A 24,137-nucleotide genomic window follows, 5' to 3' on the forward strand; every position below is an offset into this window, starting at 1 on the left:
AAATGCCTGGCTGTGGGTCTCTCTATCTGTCCTACCTGCTGCCAGAGGAAACATCTTCAATGGTAAGGCACTTGGAGTATAGCAGAATATTATTAGGAGTCATTAAAAACTTTTTTTGACCAGTAGTATTTGGATTTACCTTAGACCTCTGAACTGTCTAGTCTCTGGTTCTTGGTTACCCAAGCAATGTCAGGTATGGGTTCCATTTCATATAGTAGGCCTGAGGTCAAATCATATAATGGTTGGCTGTTCCCACAAGTTCTGCACCACTATTGTCCAAGCATATTTTGTAAACAGAACAGTTTGTAGGTCAAAGGTTTTGTGACTGGGTTGGCATCATCTTTCATTTTCCGTAGCCTACAGAGTATCTTCTTGCACCAGAGAGACTAGAATAAAGGGGTGAGGGCACTGTGTGGGCGCCAGCTCAAATTCTCCACGTTCAATGAGGTGTGTGGGTGTTGTTCTTGGCAATGGCATTCCCATAATGTCCCTCTATTAAGATATCTCTTTCATTGCTCTCCCTCTCCATCCACCATCCTGTCCCTTCTACGACCCCCTCCCAGTTTACCCAGGAGATCTTAACTATTTCCCCTTACTGAAGCCCTCCATGCACGTCTCTCTTAGGGTCCCCTTTTTAACTAGCTTATCTAGGGCCATGGATTGTAGTCTGGTTTTCCTTTGCTTTACATCTAATATTCACTTATGAATGAGTGTTTGTCTTTCTGGGTCTGACTTACCTCACTCAGGATGGTTTTTTTTCCTAGTTCATTCACTTTCTTGTAAATTTCAAGATGTCATTTTTTTTTACTGCTGAGTAATACACATTGTGTAAATGTACATTTTCTTTTCTTTGTGTATTTTATTTTTTATTAATTTTTATTGAGCTCTACATTTTTCTTTGCTCCCCTCCCTGCCTCTTCCCTTCCCCCTTCTAGCCCTCCCCCAAGGACTCCATGCTCCCAATTTACTCAGGAGATCTTGTCTTTTTCTACTTTCTTCTTTCTTCTTCCTATGTAGATTAGATCCACGCATGTCTCTCTTAGGGTCCTCATTGTTGTCTAAGTTCTCTGGGATTGTGGTTTGTAGGCTGCTTTTCTTTGCTTTATGTTTAAAAACCACATATGAGTGAGTACATGTGATAATTGTCTTTCTGTGTCTGGGTTACCTCACTCAAAATAATGTTTTCTAGCTCCATCCATTTTCCTGCAAAATTCAAGATGTTATTTTTTTCTGCTGTGTAGTACTCATTGTGTAGATGTACCACATTTTCCTTATCCATTCTTCAGTCGAGGGGCATTTAGGTTGTTTCCAGGTTCTGGCTATGACAAAAAAAAAAACTTCTATGAACATAGTTGAGCACATGTCCTTGTGGCACGATAAATACCCAAAACTGGTATTACTGGGTCTTGAGGAAGGTTGTTTCCTAATTTTCTGAGAAATTGCCACACTGACATCCAAAGGGGCTGTACCAGCTTGCATTCCCACCAGCAATGCAGAAGTGTTCCCTTTTCCCCACAACCTCTCCAGCATAAGTTGTCATCAGTGTTTTTGATCTTGGCCATCCTTACAGGTTATATTCTTTTCTGCTTGGATGAAATATTCTATAGATGTCTGTTAAGTCTATTTGAGTCATAACACCTGTTAGTTCTCTTATTTCTCTGTTCATTTTTTGTCTCACTGATCTGTCCAGTGGTGAGAGGGGAATGTTGAAGTCTCCCACTATTAGTGTGTGGGGTTTAATGTATGATTTAAGCTTTAGAAGTGTTTCTTTTACATATGAGGTTGCCCTTGTATTTCGGGCATAGATGTTCAGTATTGAAATTTCCTCTTGATGAATTTTTCCTGTGACTAATATGAAATGACCTTTGTCTCTTTTGACTGATTTTAGCTTGAAGTCTGTTTTGTTAGATATTAGATAGCTACACCTGCTTGTTTCTTAGGTCCATTTGATTGTTATATTTTTTCCCAACCCTTTACTCTGAGATGATGTCTGTCTTTGAGGTTGAGATGTGTTTCTTTTATGCAGAAGATGGATGGATTTTGTTTTCGTATCTAATCTGTTAGCCTGTGCCTTTTTACAGGTGAGTTGAATCCATTTACATTAAGGGATATTAATGACTAGTGATTGCTATCTCCTGTTAATTTAGTTTTCATCGTTGGTGATGTTAATTTGTGTGTTTTCCCCTTCTTTTGGATTTGTTGCTGTGAGTCAATCAATTGTCTGTGTTTTTGCTGGTGTAGTCATCTTCCTTGGGTTGGAGTTTTCCTTCTAGTATTTTGTGTAGGGCTGGGTTTGTGGCTAGGTATTGGTGAAATCTAGGTTTGTCATGGAATATCTTGTTTTGTCCTTCTATGGTGATTGAAAGTTTTCCTGGCCATAGAAGTCTGGGCTGGCATCTGTGGTCTCTTAATGTCTGCATAACACTTGACCACAACTTTCTGGCTTTCATTGTCTTTAATGAGAAGTCAGGTGTAATTCTGATAGGTCTACATTTATGTTACTTGGCCTTTTTCCTTTGCAGCTCTTAATATTCCTGGCTTGGAGTTGGACCTGGAAAGGTTTCTGGCTCCTGTCTACTGCCTCAGAGATTCCAGGCTCAGGTGCACCTGGACCTGCAGAGGACCTGCTTACTCCCTCAGAGGTCCCAGATAAATGCCGGGACCCACAGATGTCCTGGCTCAGGTCTACTCCCTCTTATGGCTCAGGCCTGCTCACTCTGAGGACCCAGACTCACACCTGACCCTACTGAGATCTCTGGTTCCTGCTTTTTCCCTCAGAGGTCCCAGGTTCACTCATGCCCAGACTGGCAGAGGTCTTGGCTCAGACCTAGTTCCTGGGAGGTCCTAGACTCATGCCCAGACCAACTGGGGTCTTGGCTTAGGGCTACTCCCTTGAAGGTCACAGATTCAGGTCTGCACCCTCAGTGGGCTCTGGCTCACTTGTTCACTCAGTGGTTACTCCCCTGTACCTGTTCTGGTTGAGATTTCTGACTCTTGATCTGGTCACTGGCTCAATCCTGATCTGCCAGTGTCCCGGGACTGGGTTGGCTCTCGAGACTGGATTTGCTTCTGACTTCTGCTCCCGGTGGAGCTTGTTTCCTCAGGCCCTCTCTTTCCAGGTAGCTTCTTCAGAGCCACTCCTGTTGAATTTATTTGTTCATTGTACATTTTCTTTATCCATTCTTTGGTTGAGGTGCATCTAGGTTGTTTTCAGGTTCTGGCTATTATGAATAGTGCTGCTATTAACACAGTTGAGTAAATGTTCTTGTGGTATGATTGTTTATCCTTTTGGTGTATGCCCCAAAGTGGTATTTCTGGGTCTTGAGGTAGATTGATTCCCAATTTTCTGAGAAATCATGACACTGATTTCCAAAGAGGCTGTACAAGTTTGAACTATCACCAGCACTGGAAGAGTGTTCCCCTTACTCCACATCCTCTCTAGCACAAGGTGTCATCAGTGTTTTTGATCTTAACTATTGTGACAGGTGTAAAATGGTATCTCCGAGTTATTTTGATTTGCTTTTTTCCTGATGACTAAGGAGGTTGATCAATTTCTTAAATGTCTTTTGGCCATTTGAGATTCCTGTGTTGAGAATTCTCTGTTTAGATCTGTTCTTCATTTTTTAATTGGATTATTTGGTAGTTTGATGTCTAGTTTCTTGAGTTCTTTATATATTTTGGAGATCGACCCTCTGTCCACTGTGAGGCTGATGAAGATCTTTTCCCATGCAGTAGTCTGCCATTTTGTCTTATTGACAGTGTCCTTTGCCTTACAGAAGCTTTTTAAGTTTCAGGAGGTTCCATTTATTAATTTTCAATCTTAGTGTCTGTGCACCTGGTTTGTATTTAGTAAGTGGTCTCCTGTACCAATGCATTCAAGGCTACTTCCCACTTTATCTTCTATTAGGTTCACCATACCCGGGTTTATGTTAAGGTCTTTGATCCATTTGGAATTAAGTTTTGTGCAGGGCAGTAGACACGGATGATCTACTTGCTCTTCTACATGAAACCATGCAGTTATGCCAGCACCATTTGTTAAAGAATCAGGTGTTCATAGGTGTGTGGATTTATGTCAGAGTCTTTGATTTGATTCCATTGATCTGTGTGTCTCTTTTTGTGCCAATACCAACCGGTTTTTATGACTATAGTTCTATAGCAGAGCTTTAAGTGAGGGTTGGTGATACCTCCAGAAGTTACTTTGTTTTTCAGGATTGTTTTGGTTATCCTGGGTTCTTTGTTTATCCATATGAAGCTGACTATTGTTATTTCAAGGTCTGTGAAGAATTGTGTTGGGAGTATGCTGCGGGAGCTCGTTCCGCTCCTTCAGCCAATAGCCACTGAGATACCAGCCCATTGGGGCGTGGTTTCTCTCTCTTTAAAAAAGCAGAGGCTGTCCTCCACTCGCTCTCTGGCTTCTGGCTCTGCTTCCGGCTCCTAGACTCCTTTCCTGTTCACGCAGAGGGACTGTTGTCTGGGGCGGTAATCTGTAAATTTTTTCCCCTTTGAATAAATAACCATTCTATTAATCATAATTCCAAACTGGTGTGGGATTGTTTGTGACTTATGCCTTCATCTGGTGCCCAAGTCCCTCTCTAATTCCAAGCCTGTTGTTAAAAGAAAAACCCAGAGTTTCTGGAGTTTCTGTCTCATGTCAAGAGCCATGATATGGGACAGAAAGAAATATGAGTTTAGAAAACATCTTTACTTTTCTTCATATCTATCATACCTTTCATTAAATATATCTATCATGCTTTTCATTGAATATATGTATGTCTGTATATGTCTATATGATTAAGTTTTCCACAATGAACAATGAATTTTTCCTGCAGTGACATTTGAAGTTTCCAGGAAGAAGATGGGGCCCCATAACAACAACTCCACCCGGTTGATATGACGTCATGATACTGATAGCACTACTACAAGACTTGTTTTGGGTACCAGCTGCACAAGACGGTTCCAACATGGTTAGCTGAAATGATGCACATCTTGTACAACATTCTGGCCAGACCTCCACAAAATACTCAGAGACTATTTGCAATTTTAAAAGACATTGATCTTGAAATTTAACCATCATTTTACTTTCACAGGATCCCCCAGAAAGAGCGTCGCCCCCATGACAGCTGGAAGTAATTCTAGAAATGACATTTCCTCTCCCAGTAAAGTTTGTCCTTGGGTTTAGGGACGTCATTTAGGGGTTGGTTAGAATTAGTATATGGTTGAGGGTTGGGGGAGGAATTTTATAAGTGCAGGAATCTTAAAAAAAAAAAGAGGGATAATTGGATTATGGGATAATAGATTTGTACTTGTGAGTTATTGTTTTTAGACAAATATATTGGTATCGATTCTTATATATTGATACAAAGTTAAATTATGTTGACTATTTTATGCATGCATGCTTCTACCTCTGTTTAAAACATTTTTATGTATTGATATATATATATATATAGTATTGATATATTTATATTTCCCATATTGCATTGTACACTTCTACCTCTGATTAAGATAGTTATATATTGTTTATGTATTGATATATATATTTGCCATATTGCAATGTATACTTGCACATTGTTTATATTTGGAAGTCACATTGACCTCATTTATTGCACAGTTGTTTATTTTCTCAGTCTTCAAGTTAGATAGGTATTGAGAATTATATAGATCAATAGTCATCTAAGTTTGTCATTTATAATTAGACTAATCAGGTTCTTTAGATACATAGAGATTATATTCAGTATAGATAGATAATCTTCAACCTCTTCAAAGAGCTGTAGAAAATGGCCTTTAATCTAATTCAGAGTTCTGTGGTAGGGAGGCACAATCGCTCCTGGCAACACCAATCTATTCCCGAGAGAATGTTGAGCACCAAAGACACTCCACCTGAAGCCTTTCTTCTTGGCAAAACTGGCCTTTGGGTAAAGAAATGCCCATACCTCAACTACTGACAGAGTTACAGAATATCCGTAAATGGATCAAACAGGACTGTCATATCCTGCCAAGACAGGGTAAGATAGTTTTGAAAAGTTTCTTGCCGTTGAAAATGGTATGTCAGTTACGTCAGGCCTTAGCCAAAGTTGGTTGCTTCAACGCTGCAAACGTGACTTTGGGTGTTTGCCCAGGTAGCCAGTTGTCCCTGTGATTTATTACATGTTTTGGAAGTTGTTTGATTGCACTTCCTAATTACTCAGGTAACATTATTTCCCTTCTCAGATCTTCGATGGGATTGAAGATTATATAAATGTAGTTACTTTCCTCTCATGACTTGGCCAAGTTATTTGTTATACAAGACTTAAGCTAGTTAGAATAGGATATTTGTATTTATTGTATATAATTTCGTAGGTTTGTACTTATTGTATATAATTTCATGGTAGGCTTAGAACTCTCTTACTTAAACAAAAGGGGGAGATGTTGCGGGAGCTCCTTCCGCTCCTTCAGCCAATAGCCACTGAGATACCAGCCCATTGGGTCGTGGTTTCTCTCTCTTTAAAAAAGCAGAGGCTGTCCTCCACTCGCTCTCTGGCTTCCGGTTCTGCTTTCGGCTCCTAGACTCCTTTCCTGTTCGCGCAGAGGGGCTGTTGTCTGGGGCGGTAATATGTAAGTTTTTTCCCCTTTGAATAAATAACCATTCTATTAATCATAATTCCAAACTGGTGTGGGATTGTTTGTGACTTACGTCTGTAGGAGTATGATGGAAATTGTATTGAATGTGTAGATTGCTTTTGATAGGATTGCCATTGTTATTATGTTGGTCTTACCTATCCAAGGGCATGGGAAGTCTTTCCATTTTCTGATATCTTCTTTAAATTCTTTCTTCAGAGACTTAACGCTCTTGTCATATAGGTCTTCTACTTGTTTGGTTAGAGTTACTCCAAGATATTTTACATTATTTGTAGCTACTTTAAAGGATATTGCTTCCCTGATTTTTTTATCAGTTTACTTATCATTTGTACAGAGGAGGGCTACTGATTTTTTGAGTTAATCTTTTATCCTGACATATTACCTAAAGTGCTTATCAGCTGTAGGAGTTCCCTAGTAGAATATTTCCAATCACTTATGCAAATATCATATCATCTCCAAATAGTGAAAGTTTGTCTTTTTCCTGTCTGAATTGTATCCCTTTGATCTTCTTTTGTTGTCTTATTGCTCTAGCTATTACCTTTAGTGCCATATTGAATAGATATGGAGATAGTGGACAGCCTTGTCTTATCCCTGATTTTAGTGGAATCACTTTGAGTTTCTCTCTTTTTAGTTTGATGTTGGCTGTCGGCTTGCTGTATTTTCCCCTTATTATGTTTAGGTGTGTTCCTTATATCCCTGTTCTCTCCAGAACCTTTATCCTGAAGGGGTTTTGGATATTTCAAAGGCATCTAATTAGATGATCAAGTTGTGTTTTTCTTTAAATTTGTTTATATGTAGGGCTACATTGAAAGATTTTTTTGTATTAAATGAATCAACTTTTCATATACAATATTTATACATTAAAATATAATTAACCCTTATACAGTCATTACCTGTGCTGGCTAGTTTTATGTCAGGTTGATACAAGCTCGAGTCACCTAAGAGGAGGGAATCTCAATTAAGAATTTTTTTCCATAAGATCTGGGCTGTAGGCAGTCCTATATGGCATTCTCTTAATTAGTGATGGATGGCAGAGGGTTCAGCTCACTGTGGGTGGTGCTACCTCTAAGCTGGTGATCCTGGGTTCTATAAGAAAGCAGGCTGAGCAAGCACTAGCCAGGAAGCAAGCCAGTTGGCAGCACTCATTCATGGACTCTGTATCAGCTCCTGCCTCCAGATCCCTGCCCTGTTTTAGTTTCTGCCCTGATTTCCTTCAGGGATTAACAGCAATGCTGAAGTGTAAGCTAAATAAACTCATTACCCCACAACTTGCTTTTTGACCATGGTGTTTCATCTTTGAAATAGAAACCCTAAGACACTACCGTATTTAGGACTCAAGCTGTTGTTAATAACCTGTACTACTTTTGTTCTTTGCCTCATTTTTTTTAAAAAAAATATAAAAATATTTCTTATTATTTTTGAGATTATAATATAATTACATCATTTCCCCTTCTTTTTCCTTCTTCCAAGTTCTCCCATATAGCCCTCCTTGCTCTGTTTTAAATTCAGGACATCTTTTTAATTAGTTTATATACATATATCTTTCTAAATTCATCATTTTCAGTCTGTATAATGTACTTGTATCTATGTAACAATTCCTAGGATTGCCCATTGGTCTTGGCTAACCAGCGGGTGTGCTCTTCCCTGGGGAGACTGTTTCTGCTGACCACACTGCTCCTTAATTCTGCAGTTCTTTGTGTAGGAATGAGACCTTCTAGACTTTCCCCTACTCACTTGGCGTGTCTATTGATTGTCTCTGTTCAATTTGTGTTTAGGCAGTCATGTTGGTGGGACTTCATGGGTGTAGCTTCTTATATTACCAGGAGACAGGATCATAGCAAATTCCTTCATCCTCTTGCTCTTATATTCTTTCTGCCTCCTCTTTCATTGTTTTCCCTAAGCCTTAGATATGGGAGTGTTTTGTGGATGTGTCCTTTGGAACTGGGCTCTGCACTCAGAAACTATGCATTTTCATCTCTTACGTATTTTTGCATTTATTAAAGCTTACGCTTTCCAGAAACAGACATGGAGACAGAATTTGGTGAGGAAAATGTGTACTAATTATCAGCATTGGGATTAAGGGTCTAGCATTCTTGTTGAGTGCTTACTAAACATGTGTTAGACCCGGATTTGACCTCTAGGAGTCTAGCATTTGTGAAAGGAAGGAGGAGTTTGGTTTGAGAGAAGTGTTGAATTTGCATGCAAAACTGATAAAACTTCTGCCAAGTTCTGGAACAAATGTTGTTCATTAGATTTGTCCTGTATAGGAGCAAAATGGCTAGGCTTTCCTACTGCTGTTGGCTCAGTCACCACATGCTGGGACAGGCCTGCTGTTGAGTGAGACAGTGCTCTGTCCCTGATGTCAACTCTATGGACAGTAGATTGTAAGAGACTCTCGGCTGATTGTATGCCTGACATGTGTACAGCAGATTCCTCTTAAAATACTATTTGATAATTCATCTAATAAATGCCATATCATATTTTAAAATGTAAGTGGAAGTTTAAGTTCACAGGTTTGAGTTACCAACGCACATGCTTATGGGATTAAGACATTTGATGTGGGCCTTTTGTCTATGTTAATATTGTTATTTAATATGGTTGCTTGTTTTATAATCTGACGATTGTTTCTGCTTGCTTAATTTAGAATGAACTTATATATATTTATATATACATACTTTTATATTATTTGTACTTTATATATCTGACATATTGACAAGTATATTTGACATGTATAAAAGTGATGACTACTTGACATACTTTGATTTTCTATAATTGTGAGGATGGTATACTCTACCTGAGATTTAGTTTGTACTTGTTCATAACTCTCCATTTGTCTGATAATGTCTGAACTGTCTACCAAATTGTTTTTTGGATAGGCTTCAAAATTGAGAATTGTCTTAATTCACTCTCTTAATGTCAGATTTGACATTTCCATAGAGAACTCTCTAGGAAGAAGTTTCCTGTGTTGGAGCCCCTCCATCCCAAATACCTGGCAGCTGCTTCCCAAATTACTACACAGAGGTTTAATATTACTTATAAACGCTTAACCAAATTAGCTCAGACTTATTACTAACTAGCTCTTACATTTTAAGTTAACCCATATTTCTTATTTATGCTCTGCCACATGGTGATACTTAAATTAGCATGACATGTTCATAGCCTGCTCTCTCTGCATCTGGCTGGTGACTCCTGACTCCACCCTTCTCTTTCCCATCATCTTTGGTTTGGTTGCCCCACCTATACTACCTTCCTGGCTACTGGCCAGTCAGCATTTTATTAAATCAATTCAAGTGACAGATCTTTACAGTGTGCAAGAGGATTACTCCACAGCAGAACTCTTGTGTTCTAGTCTTTTCTGTTAAATTTTCTTCTTTTTGTAGGTAAAATATGTAATAAACCAGTTTACTTCTAATTTGGAGAACTATAATAAAGATGCAGTGATATAATAACATTTTATTTTCTTTGGTATTTCTTAACTTGTAGCTTGTTCTTTTATATATATATATATTATTTATAGAAGCATTGTGGGGAATAGTGTGGAGTGACTTTTTACTGCACTAGCTTTCCACACCACCTCTCAAGATCTCTCCTTAATTCCAGCCATCTCTTCCCATACCCTCCCCCCTCCACCGAATCCCCGTCCCCTACACCTCTTCCCCCTGCTCTTGTCCCTACTTGACCCCCACGCTATCCATAAAATCCATTTGCCCTTCCCAGGGGGATCCCTGTGTCCCCCCACTCAAGATACTACCACATAGCACATTGGAAATAATGAGACAGTTTTAGTTGGCAGCTTTAGGTAAATACATCCAATTTCTCCAAACTCCACATTTTAATGATCCTAATAGTAGAAATTAGTGGGTGAGTCTATGAGCCTCCTCCCAGCTTTTTGTTTTGTTTTGTTTTGTTTTGTTTTGTTTTGTTTTGAGACAGAGTATCTCTGTGTAACTTTGCTACCTGTCCTGGAACTTGCTCTGCAGACCAGACTGGCCTTGAACTGACAGAGATCCAGCTGTGTACTGGAATTAAAGGTGTGCGCCACCTAGCTCTGTCTCCTGTTTAATATCTTGGATTCTTTGGTCAGATTAATTTACTTCCTAATGTCAAGGATTTTTGATTTCTATAAAATAAGTCTCAACTTTTTGCCCTTGCCATTTTTAGAGAGAACATAAAATAATGGATATAAGAGGAATTGGTGATCTTGTGATCATTGTGGGAACAATAATCTTCTTTGGGCAACACTTTAAATATAGGTTGAATATACAAAATTGGTCTTTGTGTAGTTACACTTATTAATAATGTATGTTGTGCTTGTTTTTGTCATGAGTCCCTTAGTGGGAGTGACAATCAATTAAAGAATTGCCTCTACTGGTTTGGTCTGTGGGCTTGGTTAATGGTTGATATGGGAGGGTCTCTACCTCACTGAGCAGTGCTACACTTGGACAGATGGTCCTTCGTTGTATAAAAAGGCAAGCCTCCTCATTCACAGAATTCCGTGAACCCTGAGGGGAGGGATTTGTTGGTGACATTCCATTTAGGGCTGAGTATTTCAGTATCTCTCACTCTCTGTATATTGTCTGGCAGTGGGTCTCTGTATTTGTTCTCATCTGCTGTAGGAGGAAGTTTCTCTGATGATGGCTGAGCAAGACACTTATCTATGACATAAGTGCAGAATATCATTAATAATCATTTATTGCTATGTTCCTTTATCAGAACAGTAGTATTTGGTTTTACTCTAAGGTCTCTGGGATATCCAGTTTCAGGTTCTTGGTCACCCAAGCAACATCAGGTACTATCAGGTTCTATCTTGTGGAATGGGCCTTAAGTCAAATTACTCCCACAACCCATGTACCATGGTACCATTGTACCAGCATATATAACAGGTAGGCTATCATTATAGATCTAGGGGTTTGAGATTGGGTTGGTATTATGTTTCTCCTTTGATAGCCTGCATAGTACTTTTTGATACCAAGAATACTAGCCCATTGCGTAGGGGAAAGAAGAGGCTCCATGTAGGCACTGGCTTTACTTCTTTGGGTTTAATGAGTTGTGTAGGTGTAGGGGTTGTCTTTAGTAATAGGTCTTGCTCTCACTTTGTGGAGAGCATCCTATGTGTGGCAGTAGATGGCCAACTCACCGGCATGTTTGGAGGTTCCTTGATACGTAATGTCGTGTCAGTCCCCCCTTCCCTCCCCTTCTCCTTTCTTCCCTTTCTTCCTCTCTCTCCCTCTCCCCCTATACATCCTTCGCATATATATTATTGCTTCCAGTTTTGTGCTTTTATGGGATTCCTGTGTGTGCTAACTAATGGGTCTCTGTGTCTATATCTGTTTCTTGCATTCCTTTTGGGACTCTTTTTCTTCTGCTCATTTGTTTTGTACTATTATGTTTTGTTTAAATATTATATTATATTGTATTTATTATATAATATCCCTTAGAAACCTGTTTGTTTTTTTAATGATAGACAGAAAAGGGGTGGATCTGGATAGGAAAGGAAGTGGGGAGGAACTGAAGGAATAGAGTGAGGGGAACCATAGTCAGAGTATATTATATGAGAAAACATATTGCCAATAATAATAATAATAATAAAATAATAAAAGCCAGCCAGTATGTAGCATTCCTCCATTGTCTTTGCTTCACTTTCTGCCCCAAGGCTCCTGCCTTGAGTTCTTGTCCAGAGTTGTGAGATGAAGGAAGTGCCTTCTTCATTCAGTATTGGTCAGTGTTTACTTATAGTGACAGTGAAGAAACCAACACAGAGGTTTGGAAGGATTGTAAGAAAACAAATTACTGTCAAATTTAGTGTTGATTTTATTGTAACCTTTTCATTATAATCTTAGCAGTCAAGTCAACACAAAGGTGCTTATTGTGGTATCTTACTTTTTGCTTGTGGTGTGCATGTAAGTGACACATTCTACCTTCTCACTTGTACACTTTTAGTATCTTGGAATTCTGAGCACAAGTATCTGGAAACTCCATTACTTCTGTTTTTTTTTCAAATATAGTTTTAATATGTATCCCAGGTTGGCCCTGAACTAATGAGCTTGCTTTGTCAGTCTCCCAAGACCTAGGACTACACTCATGTACCACCCCACTCAGCTTTGTTTCTGCTTTTCTATGAATCACTAGTGTTTCTAAAGATTTATATTTTATAATCTAATTTTATGTACGTTCTTTCATGATAGTTCACTAACTAGTAGATAGTGGAACAGAGATTCAAAATCTAAATTTCTCATCTGAATCAGTTGCATCTTCATACAAGGAAAGTAAGGATTTATTTTAGATGACTTGAATTAGGTGTTCCTACTCTGATATAAACTTTTGTCTGGTTACAGTTATATTCCTTGTAGAAACTGAATTTTCTGTATACCAAGAATACACTGTGTGTCTTCCCTGTTTCAGATTGATGTTTTCATCGTTCAGCTTCTCCTCAGTGCCTGTATGAACGTCCATATATGCTCACACATACACACCAAAACATACACATTTTCTCATAGCTGTGGAATTAAATTCTGCCTAGCATTAGTTTGAGCTGCCCTTTACTAAGTGCCGCATTGCTTTTTTGATCATAATTTCTTCAGATCTTTAGTTCTTCATTAATTGCCAGTACCAGTTTGACTCAGTGGACTCTTACTTGCAAGTCCTCTATTTTGAACTCAGATTCCAGAGCTTGACTTATTGAATATAGATTCTTTGTGGTTAGGCTCAACTCAGACCATTCCCAGTATTTTGAGATCTAATGATCTCAGTTTCACTTGTTCTGGACCATATTTTGTATGTTCATTTGTGTATTCAGGAAATGATGGAAGTATCATGTCTATCTAGTTTGTATTTAATACCTGCTTAAGACCAAATAAATGTGGACGAATAGGCCATTCAGTATCTTTCTGTACAATTTATATGTGCTCACACATATTTTGAGCAAACAGGGCAAATAAATTTTCTATTCTGTGTTTTGAAATGCGGACTGGATAAAGATTACACATGGCAAGTTGTTTATAACTTTATTCTATGCAGTAGATTCTCTGTTGGAATCATAGAAAGGAAAAAAATGATAATTGCTTTGTGTAGTTCACGGAATGAAAGTGCAAAGTGAAATGTTTGCATCTCGTTTGTACTGTAACCATTTCTAGGAAACCACATTTAAACCGCAGTGGTTGCCATCAAGTATGCAACCTGTCAGTTGTGTCCCAGTTCACATCACCGTTTTATTCCCTGTAACCTAATCTCCATCAGATAAACTGTGTTGAGTGCACATAGCAGTATATATCACATGTACCAAATCCTTGCTGGCTGAATTTTACTAATGTTTATCTGTGGTCATGCAGGTTATAACTCTGAATTCCTATTAGAAAAACTCAATTGAGAATTTATAATGCTTCTGACTTACCTTCATCAGCTGTGATGCAGCCATGGAAAAATAACTCACAAGGGTAAAGTCTAAACAGGACAGAAGAGTGACAGACCAATTATCTTTACTTCATGCCTACTTGCTTGGTGTGCTCCTGTAGGGGTTAGGGCTACCTGTAGAAATTATTAAATCTCCAGCCCATATGTCATCATCATAACAATGCTCAATGAATGAATTTTAGTGGTTTCATATAAAATAAAAATAGTAATTATTGGTTGCTATTTAATCATGAAATTAAGAAAAAGATCCTCTAAAATTGAATTTATTCTGGAGAAATGGCTTAGTATTAAGAATACTTGCTGCTGTAACAGAGGATCAGGAACTTCAGATCTAGGGAATCTGATTTCTTTTTTGACCTCCCCAGACTTTTTGATGTGTAAGATGCACATACCTCCACTCAGGTACACTCAAATAAAATAAACTAATATATTTTTTAATGTTAATCTTAAATGTGACCTTTGCACCCAAACATACTCTTTATTAATACAGCTACAGTGAAATAATTATATAATTGTTCCATTCAGGAATCAGATAATTTGGGGCTATTGAAACATGACTTAGTGGTTGTGTTGGCTAATTTTATGTCAACTTGACACAAGCTAGGGTCATGTGGGAGGAGGGAACACAACTGAAAAATAAGACCTGGCTGTAGGCAAAGCTGTAGGGCATTTTCTTAATTAGTGATTGATGGGGGAGTGTTACTGTTTTATTGTTGTGAAGAGACACTATGACCAAGACAATACTTAAAAGAAAAAATTTAATTGGGGGTTGCTTACAGTTTTAGATGACATGATCATCATGTCAGAAGCACACAGACATGGGACTAGAGCAATAGCTGAGAGCTATGCATCCTGATCTGCAGGCAGAGGGAGAGGGAGAGAGAGTGACAGAGAAAGAGACAGAGAGTCACTCTGGGTCCAGCTTGGGATTTTGAAACCTCAAAGCCAGTAACACACCTTCTCCAACAAGCCCACATCTCCTAATCCTTCCTCAATAGTTTCATGAAATAGTTACCAAGCATTCAAACATTTATCAGTGTAGGTTTTTCTTCTTGTTCACTCTCAGTTTTTGAGATAGAGTTTGAGTTGCTTTGTAGCGCAGGCTGGCCTCAAACTTGTAATCCACCTTTCTCAGTGTAGTGCACTACCACACATGGCTTTGATATAATTTTTACTATGTGTGATCTAAATATAAGTATTTCCATTGTATATTGCAACCTTTTCTTTCAAACTTTAGAATTAGTTGTTTTCATTCTTGCACATAAGCAGCTTGTGAAACTATAGTTTTAATGCCTTTGGTTTGAGTGGAGCAGAATTAGATTTTTTAATTTTTAAGAAATCATAATTTTATAGTATGCTATTTACTGGAGTGCCATTTATAGAGTATAGCTTTCAGACAGTGAAGTAAGCATAGTTTCTTTTTAAAAGCTTCTTTTTTTGTAAAGTTGTATTTTTAATTAAACTTTAGTCTATTTATAGTTACTTTATACATTTATGTATTTTTCCCTTAGTAACTATCTTGCATTTTAGATGAGAATATTCTGACCTTCTAAATGGCACATACTTACAGTTTACATTAAATTTCACTTTCAAAATTACCTGAAGATTTAAAATAGATGATCATAACTGAGGAAAAGGGATTATGCAGTCTAAGCTAGCTTGGGCTACATAGACAAAGTGTGTCTCAAACATGCACACAGGCCCACACACAAGCAAATACCATTGGCTGATTAGGAGCTAAGTTTAGTTGAGCAAAGAATTTGTGTTTGGTGCTATTCATGCTATAACAACAACAGAAAGCTGTAAGCTCCTAGCTGAATAAGATGACACATGATACTATCATTTGAAGCAGGTAAATAATAAGGTGTAGACATCCACAAAGTAGAGTGGCATCAAGGTAGGAAGTTATTCTCTTTCTTTTGTAGGAGTTCAGAATCTTTCATAGAGTAGGTAGGCTTTGGGTAGAGCTTAATTTATCACTTTCATTCATTCTAGACTGTCTTCTGAAGATCGATGTCTATTTCCTTGAGCTCTTTAATTTTCTTGCCAATTTGGATAAACATGGCACAAATCCAGCAGGGAGGTCCAGATGAAAGAGAAAAGACTACAGCCTTGAAAGGTACATACTTAAATTACTTTTTCAGGAAAATTTCAGTGTGCATAATCAAAGTGTAGAAATATTTAGGTACTCTTTGTTCATTTCAGTTGTAACATAAAAACGTCAGTGCCTAAGCTATTTGCAAGTATTTATTTTGCTCACAGCAACCATTACAATTCCTGAAATGAATCATAGACTCAACATTTCACAGATAAAAGACTTTTTAATGCTCTTCCTGCTCAAGGTCATCATTTAATGGCAAAACAAACACTTTCAAGACTTTTCAATCAAGATCAGTATCCGTATTTTGCTGAGTGGAGTGTCGTCTCATAATCTGGTCTTCCTGTCTTCTGCTATTATGTTAACTGGGACTGGAGATGTTTTGTGCAAGCTGCTCCATATTATTCCCTCAGAAGGAGTTTATCTTAGGTACTGTTGGGGAATTCTGAGCTCTACATGTTTTGTGTTTCAGTTTGCTATCTAATATAATTTTATCTTTAGAGGAAGTTTATTACTCAGCTTTTAACTGGGTAACAAAATAAGAATCAATAATTTGTACTTCTGTTATGCTTAGCATTTGAAATGTCTCCCACAGCCTGCATTGCTGGTTTGAAGACTCTGAAGCCTTCAGGAGGCAGGCTCTTCCTGTGTGAGCCTTAAGGGGGAGGGCTCTTCTGATGGAAGTCTGTGCCTTCTCCTCCGTGATGGGCTGACTTTTCCTAGGATTGTGAGCCAACACATGCTGCAGGAGCTCCTTCTGCTCCTTCAGCCTAAAGCCTTTTAAGATACCAGCCCACTTGGGCGTGGTCTCTGCTGCTTTTTAAAGCAGCAGTAGCTGTGCACGCTCTTTCTTGCTTTGGATTCCGCTTCCAGCTACTAGCCTCCTTTCCTAGTTCTGCAGAGGGCTGTTTATAAACAATTACATTGGTATAGATTCTTATATATGAACACAAAGTTAAATTATATTAATATTGTATGCAACTGTTTAAAACACTTTTTATGTGTTGATATAAATATATTTACCATATTGCAGTGTGTATTTCTACCTCTAATTAAGATACATATATATTGTTTATATATTGATATATATATTTACCATATCGCAGTGTACATTTCTACCTCTGATCAAGATGCTTGTACATTGTTTACATTTGGAAGTCATTGTCCTCATTTATTGCACAGTTGTTTATTGTCTTAGTCTTTAAGTTAGATAACTATTATGAATTATAGATCAATAGTCATCTATGTTTGTCATATTTATAGTTAGACTAATTGGGTTTTTTTTCTTTTCTTAAATTTATTTATTTATTAAATATTCCCACCTCCTCCCCGTCTCTCTTTTCCCTCCCCCTCCACACCTTCCCCTTCCTTTCTAGTCCTAATAGCAGTCAGGGTTCCCTGCCTCATGGGAAGTCCAAGGTCCTCCCCCCTCCATCCAGGTCTATAAAGGTGTTTTTTTAGATACATAGATGTATAGATACATACATACATACATACATATATATATATATATATAATCTTCAGCCTCTTTAAAGAACTGTAAAAATGACATTTAATCTAACTTAGAGTTCTGTGGTAGTGAGACACAATCGCTTCTGCCAACACCGATCTATTCCTGAGAGATTGTTGAGCACCAGAGACACTCCACTTGGAGCTTGTCTTCTTCTTGGCAAAACCGACCTTTGGACAAGGAACTGCCCATACCTCAACCACTGACAAAATAATATCCGGAAATGGATAAGCAAAAACTGTCAAATCTTGCCAAGACAGGGTAAGACAGTTTTGAAAATCTTTTCAGATATTATGTATATTATAGAAATACATTTTTTTTTGTTTTTGTTTTTGAGACAGGTTTTTCTGTAGGTCTAGAGCCTGTCCTAGAGTTCATTGTGTAGACTAGGCTGACCTCAAACTCACTGAGATCCACCTGCCTCTGCTTCCCCAAGTGCTGAGATTTAAAGTTTGCACCACCATCGCCTGGCAGGAACATATATCTTTTAAAGGTTAGGTATATCACAATTGCATAGACTATATTTTGATAATAGTCTGCTTTATCATTTACTTTCATAAAGTATATCCAAGTATGTTATAAAATGTTAAAATTTATTATAGCTTATTGATGTGGGAGGTCCTTCTGTCTATGTGCTGCTTTTATTGATTAATGAATAAAGAACTGCTTTGAGCCTATGGCAGGGAAGAACAGAACTATGCAGGGAAAGCTAGGCTGTATGATGGGAGAAGGAGGGCGGAGTCAGGAAGCCACCGCTGGAGATAGATGTGCTGAAACTTTGCTGGTAGACCATGACCTCATGGTGATATACAGATTAATGTAAATAGGTTAAATTTATATGTAAGAGTTAGCCAGTTAGAAGCTAGAGCTCATGGACCAAGCTGTGATTTAATTAATACAGTTTCTGTGTGATTATTTTGGGGCTAAGCAGCAGGGAACCAATAAGCAGTTCTCCTCCAACTTTATGGAGTGTTTTGAAGTTTTAATATGTTTATTGAGTAGATATAGAACTATTTGTGATAGTTTGAGTTGATTTTGTTAGATCAGGCTGTTTAATAAGGAACATTTCCATTTCTACCACTGTTGTTGAATTTATTGGTATAACATTCATAAAATTTAAATTTGGGGCTCATAGTTTCATAGGATTAGAGTCCATAACCATCATAGTACAGTGTATGGCAACAGGTAGGCAAGGATGGCATTAGTGTTACAGCTGAGAACTTGCATGGATTCACAAGCATGAGACAGAAAGAGCCACTTGGGATGGGTGTTGACCTTTGAAATCTCAGTCCACTTCCAGTGATACGCCTCTTCCAACAAGACCACACCTTGTAATCCTTCTAAACACTTCCACCAGTTCGGGTTAGGTGTTCAGACATACAAACCTGTGGGGGTGTTCTCATTCCAGCCAGCACAGGTAATGTGTTCAAGACTTCTTCCTTTGTACCAGACTTGCTTCAGCTTTAGGAAGTAGTATGCATCATAGAAATTTCACTCACAAATTTGAATTTTGATTCTTTCTCCAACTTTTTGTAATGTGCATTATGCTAATAGTTATCACGTGTTGCTTAGGGTTGTTGAAGACAGACTCTGGGAGTAAAGAAGGCTTTTTTGTCCCAGACTGCAGCATGTTTATTTCAAGTGTGCTCCAAAACTTCCTGTCTCAGGGCAGGCTGTAACTTCGTAATAGGCAAAAAAGAAACAGCACTGATAATGGTGTTAAAAACATTACCACCTTTAGAACAGCTAGAAGGCAAACCATTTCCAACCAAGTTTGCTATCTTTTATCTTGTACCATAAAAACATTTGCAGTGAGAATGAGGAGCCAGAAACTTAGCAATAGACTTCAGTATGATTGTCTCCTCCCCCGTGGCTTACTGCTGGATGCTGTAAATGTGATTTGATGATGTCTTGCTATCTAATGCTTTCTATATGCCACTTGGTATTTGTTCTTTTAGTTTTACTTGCTACATACTTAAAAAACTTATTTGAAACCAAAGTATGGTGTCATAGATCATTGTCTCTATGGAAGACCAGAAATGTGTGACACATTATGGTATGCTGTTGTGGTTCCAGCTGGCCATACTGAGCTCAGCCAGTCTGCCCCGTGAATAACTAAATAGCCAGTGCTGTGTGGTGTTGCTGAGCTATGATGAGGGAAACTTTGGTACATTCAGCACATTGTCAACTTAAGATGTTTTCAACTTTTGCTCAGTTTATCGGGATGAACTTCATTGTAGATTAAAGAACATCCGTTCAAGGATTTAATGCCATTTTCCCTGTAAGCACTGCTTGTGCTAAATTTCATAAATTTTAGACCAGTGAGTGCTCTGCTGCTGAGATGGAGCCCAGCTTCCTGACTCCAACAAACTCTGATGTATTTTTTTTTTCATTTCATTCAGTTAGGACTTTGTAAAAATTTGTGTGACTTACTTTTTTTTTTAACTAAGAAGTTGTTCTAAAATATAATTTGTGTTTAATAATTGAATTTGGGTTTATATTAGAGTTTCCTAGAGGAACAGAAATGATAGAATGTGTCTATATATCATCTGTCTGTCTGTCTATTTATCCATCCCATCTATCCATATCTATCTATCTATCTATCTATCTATCTATCTATCTATCTATCTATCTATCTATCTAAGTGTGTATTAGAATGATTTACTGGCTGTGATCCAATTAGTCTATCAATGGCTCTCTGTGAACAGAAAACCTCAGAATCTAGTAGTTGATCAGTCGAAGGCTAGAGATCCCAGCTGGTCTTCAGTATATACTAGAATCCTAAGGAAGTAGGCTCTAATGCCAGTGAAGGAATGAACTTGCCAGTGAGAGCAAGGGCAAGCAGAGAAAGCAAAATCTTCCCTCTTCCATATCACTATTACAGGTGATCATGAAAAGGTGTGGCCCAGGTGTGATCTTGCCACTTCAAATGATTTAATTAAAAATTTTCTTCACAGAGGTTTTAGTCAATTCCAGATGTAGTCCACAAGGGTGACTTATGGGATGATTCAATGAGTAGAGTTGCTTATGTACAAACCTATTTATCTGGATCCCACAAGGTGGCAGGAGAGAACTACTTGAGAGAGTTGTCCTCTGACCCCTGCAAGCTTGCCTCTATTGGTATGCTCTTGCATGCCTCCCAACCTTCCTTGGTCCTCTTTTTAGCCAGTTCCCTTCCTTCCTTCCCCTTCCTCTGTCTTCTATTAAGATTAAAAAAAAAATAATAATAGGCAACAATTGTTTGTTTGTTTGTTTGTTTTTTACTCAGGGTTTCATTGTGTAGCCCTGCTGCTCTTGAACTCAGGAAGATGTCCTGCCATTGCTTCTGAAGTGCTGGGATTAAAGGAGTGTGCCTTCACGCCCAGCTCAGAATTGGATTTTTTCCCCCCCGAGAGATTTCCTTCGTTGAATTTTAGATTATTGTTATTTTGGTTAATGGTTTGGTTTATATGATTTCCATTTTTTAAAATTCACTGAGACTTATTTTATAGCCTGGAATATCAGCTATTTTTGTGAATGTTTCCTGTGCCCTTTCCAGAGGTATTGACTTGCCCATAGTTCTTTCTCAAGAGATGGAATCCTTTTTCTTAGGTAGCATGCCTATTCATAATATTCAGGTCTTGTTTAGGTAGCCATTCTGTTGAGGTATTGTGGGTGAAGCTTTTCTGTTGTTTCTAGGAGACATAATGTCACAGCAGTCTTTCTGGTCCACTGACTCTTAGAATCATTTGGCCCCACTTCCTGAACGTTCCCCGAGTCTCAGGTGCAGGAGTTGTGTTGTAGTTCTCTCCATTGATGCTGGACTCCAGCATCTGTGGTCTGTTGATCTTTGCATTATGTCTTGTGTTCTGAAAAGAGAAGCTTCTTTGGTAAGGGGCGAGAGCTACATTCATCTGTGGGTGTCAGGTTTAGAATGAAGTTGGGAATTATGCTAGTCTGGCATCTATGACCCCACTAGTCCCAGGTAGTTGGCTAAGTTTCCAGTGACTGACGAGAGAGGGAGAATTAGCATTTCCAGAGATGAGCCCCTTAATTGGCTATCCGATAAAAACTGGTTAGCCATGAAATCCTGTAAACACAGCCATACTAAATGACTCAATGGGCTGTATTTATATACATATATTTATATGTACACATATATTTATATGTATACATATATTTATATGTAGCCACAATAAGAAAGAGAGTGAGCTGGAAAGGCTTAGAGGGATGGGATATAGGAGGGATTATAGAGGGAGAATAGGGAAAGGTAAAAGTGATGTAAATATATTGTAATTTTAAATTTAATTAAAATTAGTAATGAGTACTTAAAACACAAGAGGATGCTAAATAGCTATTTAGTGATTTATATAAATAACTTAGATTGAATTGATACTTAGTATTTTATGCCCTTTTCTGTTTTCTGTGTTCTTGCTCTGTTCATTAATATGAAAAGGTATTGAAACTCCAGCTTTAATTATGGACTTTTTTCCTTTTTGGTTGTTTTAGCTCTTTCTGGTTTCCCTCAACATTGGTATAGATACAGTTTAGGTTGTTACATGCTTCTGAAGAATTTACCCTTCCTCATTATGACATGCATGTTTCTAGTTCTCTCATGTATTTGCTTTTTACCTCCCTGGAGTGTACCTTTTCTAGTAATAATGTGGCAACTACAGATTAAATTTTGATTAGTGTTTATATTTTAGTGTTTCCAGTCCCTTTACTTTCAGTTTTATGTCTTTATGTGTCCTATCATAAAAATAACTCATGAGTTTTTGTGGAATAGCTTTTTTAAAAATATTTATTTATTTATTAAAAATTTCCAGTTCTTTCCCCGCCTCCCTTTTCCCTCCCCCTCCCCACTTCCCCCTCCCCACCTTCCCCTCCCCACCTCTCCCTTCCCACCTCCCCCTCCCTCTCTAGTCTTAAGAGCAGTCATGGTTCCATGTCCCATGGGAAGTCCAAGGTCCTCCCCAATCCATACAGGTCTTTAAAGGTGAGCATCCAAACAAACCAGACTCCCACAAAGTTAGTCCATGCAGCAGAATTAAATCCCAATGCCATTATCCTTGGCTTCTCAGTCAGCCTTCATTGCCAGCCACGTTCAGAGTATCCATTTTGATCACATGCTCCCCAGTCCAGCTGGCCTTGGTGAGCTCGCATTAGATCAGTTCCATTGTCTCAGTGGGTGGATGCACCCCTCGTGATCCTGACTTCCTTGCTCACATTCTCCCTCCTTCTGCTCCTCATTTGGACCTAGGGAGCTAAGTCCAATGCTCCAATGTGGGACTCTGTCTCTATCTCCATCCATTGCCAGATGAAGGTTCTATGGTGATATGCAAAATATTCATCAGTATGGTTATGGGACGAGGCCAGTTCATGCACCCTCTCCTCTGCTGCCCAGGGAATAATCTGGGGATCTCTGCTTGGACCTGGGAACCCCTCTAGCATTTTATTTGGGGTGTGAAGGCCATTTATTTATGCTTTGTAACTGTGTACAGTGTTTAGTTGTGTTGTACTGGTGTACCTTCTGTTCTTTATTTGGCTTGTACTTTCTTCCTTCTTTTATTTGACTAGTTCATTTTTTTATTAAAAGAGTTGACTTTTAGAGCAATTTTTGGGTTATAAAAATTGAGGAACAGTTTAGTCAAGGTTTTATAGAGAAGCAAAATGAATAGAATTTTATACTCACAGAGTTATGTATACTTAAGACCAAGAAATGTGTTGCTAGGCAGTTTCATAATTGTGTAAACATTAGAATGTATGTAGACAAATTTATATGGTATTGCCTATTCCATATTAACTGTTTATGGGGTCTGTGCTTGAAGTGATATAATATAGTGATGACTCAATATGGATGTGTACATATATATGTATGTGTACATTTACATTGCATGAATGGGAAGTGGGGAGAGTGAGATGGGGTGGAGAGGAGAGATGAAAAGAGAAAAATAGAATGAGAAACTGTAGAGCCACTTGGGAGCTTGAAATTCAGGGAAAAGTTCAGAATTCAGTCTTAAATCTGAGTTCACAAGAAAACCTTCATTTACTGGATATAGTTCACTTACATTATTGATCCCAGGTTTATGACTTAAAAGAATACATCTAGCCAGGCTTTGCTGATGCATACCATTAATGCTAGCACTCAGGAGGAAGAGGCAGGTAGTTCTCTGTGTTCTTGAGTTCAAGGCCAGCCTGGTTTACAAATCGAGTTCCAGGACAGCAAGGGATGCTATTTGGAGATACTATGTTGTTGTGGGAGGGTCTTCTTTCTATGTGTTGCTTACATTGTTTGAATAAAGAAAACTGCCTTGGCCTTTTGATAGGGCAGCCCTTAGGTGGGCTGAGTAGACAGAACAGAATGCTGGGGAAAAGGCAATGTGGCAGACACCATGATTCTCTGGCCTGAGATGGACGTAGGTTAGAATCGTCCCAGTAAGCCACGACCCCATGGTGATACACAGATTACTAGATAAGGGTTAAAGCAAGATGTGAGAGTTAGCCAAGAAGAGGCTGGATATAATG

The 24,137-nt window shown here is 38.3% G+C and overlaps 1 protein-coding gene across 21 annotated transcripts in view; it reads left to right on the forward strand.

Moving 5' to 3' along the window:
* Arb2a (ARB2 cotranscriptional regulator A) overlaps window positions 1–24,137 on the forward strand; it is a 415,675-nt gene that overhangs the window by 15,976 nt on the left and 375,562 nt on the right. For 3 of the 21 annotated variants that reach the window (XM_048424083.3, XM_087896750.1, XM_087896756.1), the window contains exon 2: window positions 16,021–16,144. The exons of the other annotated variants lie outside the window; for them this stretch is intronic. In XM_048424083.3, the coding sequence (XP_048280040.2) occupies window positions 16,039–16,144 (106 nt within the window). In that variant the 5' untranslated portion in view covers window positions 16,021–16,038. The remainder of the gene's footprint in view (window positions 1–16,020; window positions 16,145–24,137) is intronic. 21 annotated transcript variants of the gene reach the window in all.

Source organism: Myodes glareolus, chromosome 15 (genome assembly GCF_982192425.1).
Source record: "Myodes glareolus chromosome 15, mMyoGla1.1, whole genome shotgun sequence".
In the NCBI taxonomy this organism is placed as follows: domain Eukaryota; kingdom Metazoa; phylum Chordata; class Mammalia; order Rodentia; family Cricetidae; genus Myodes; species Myodes glareolus.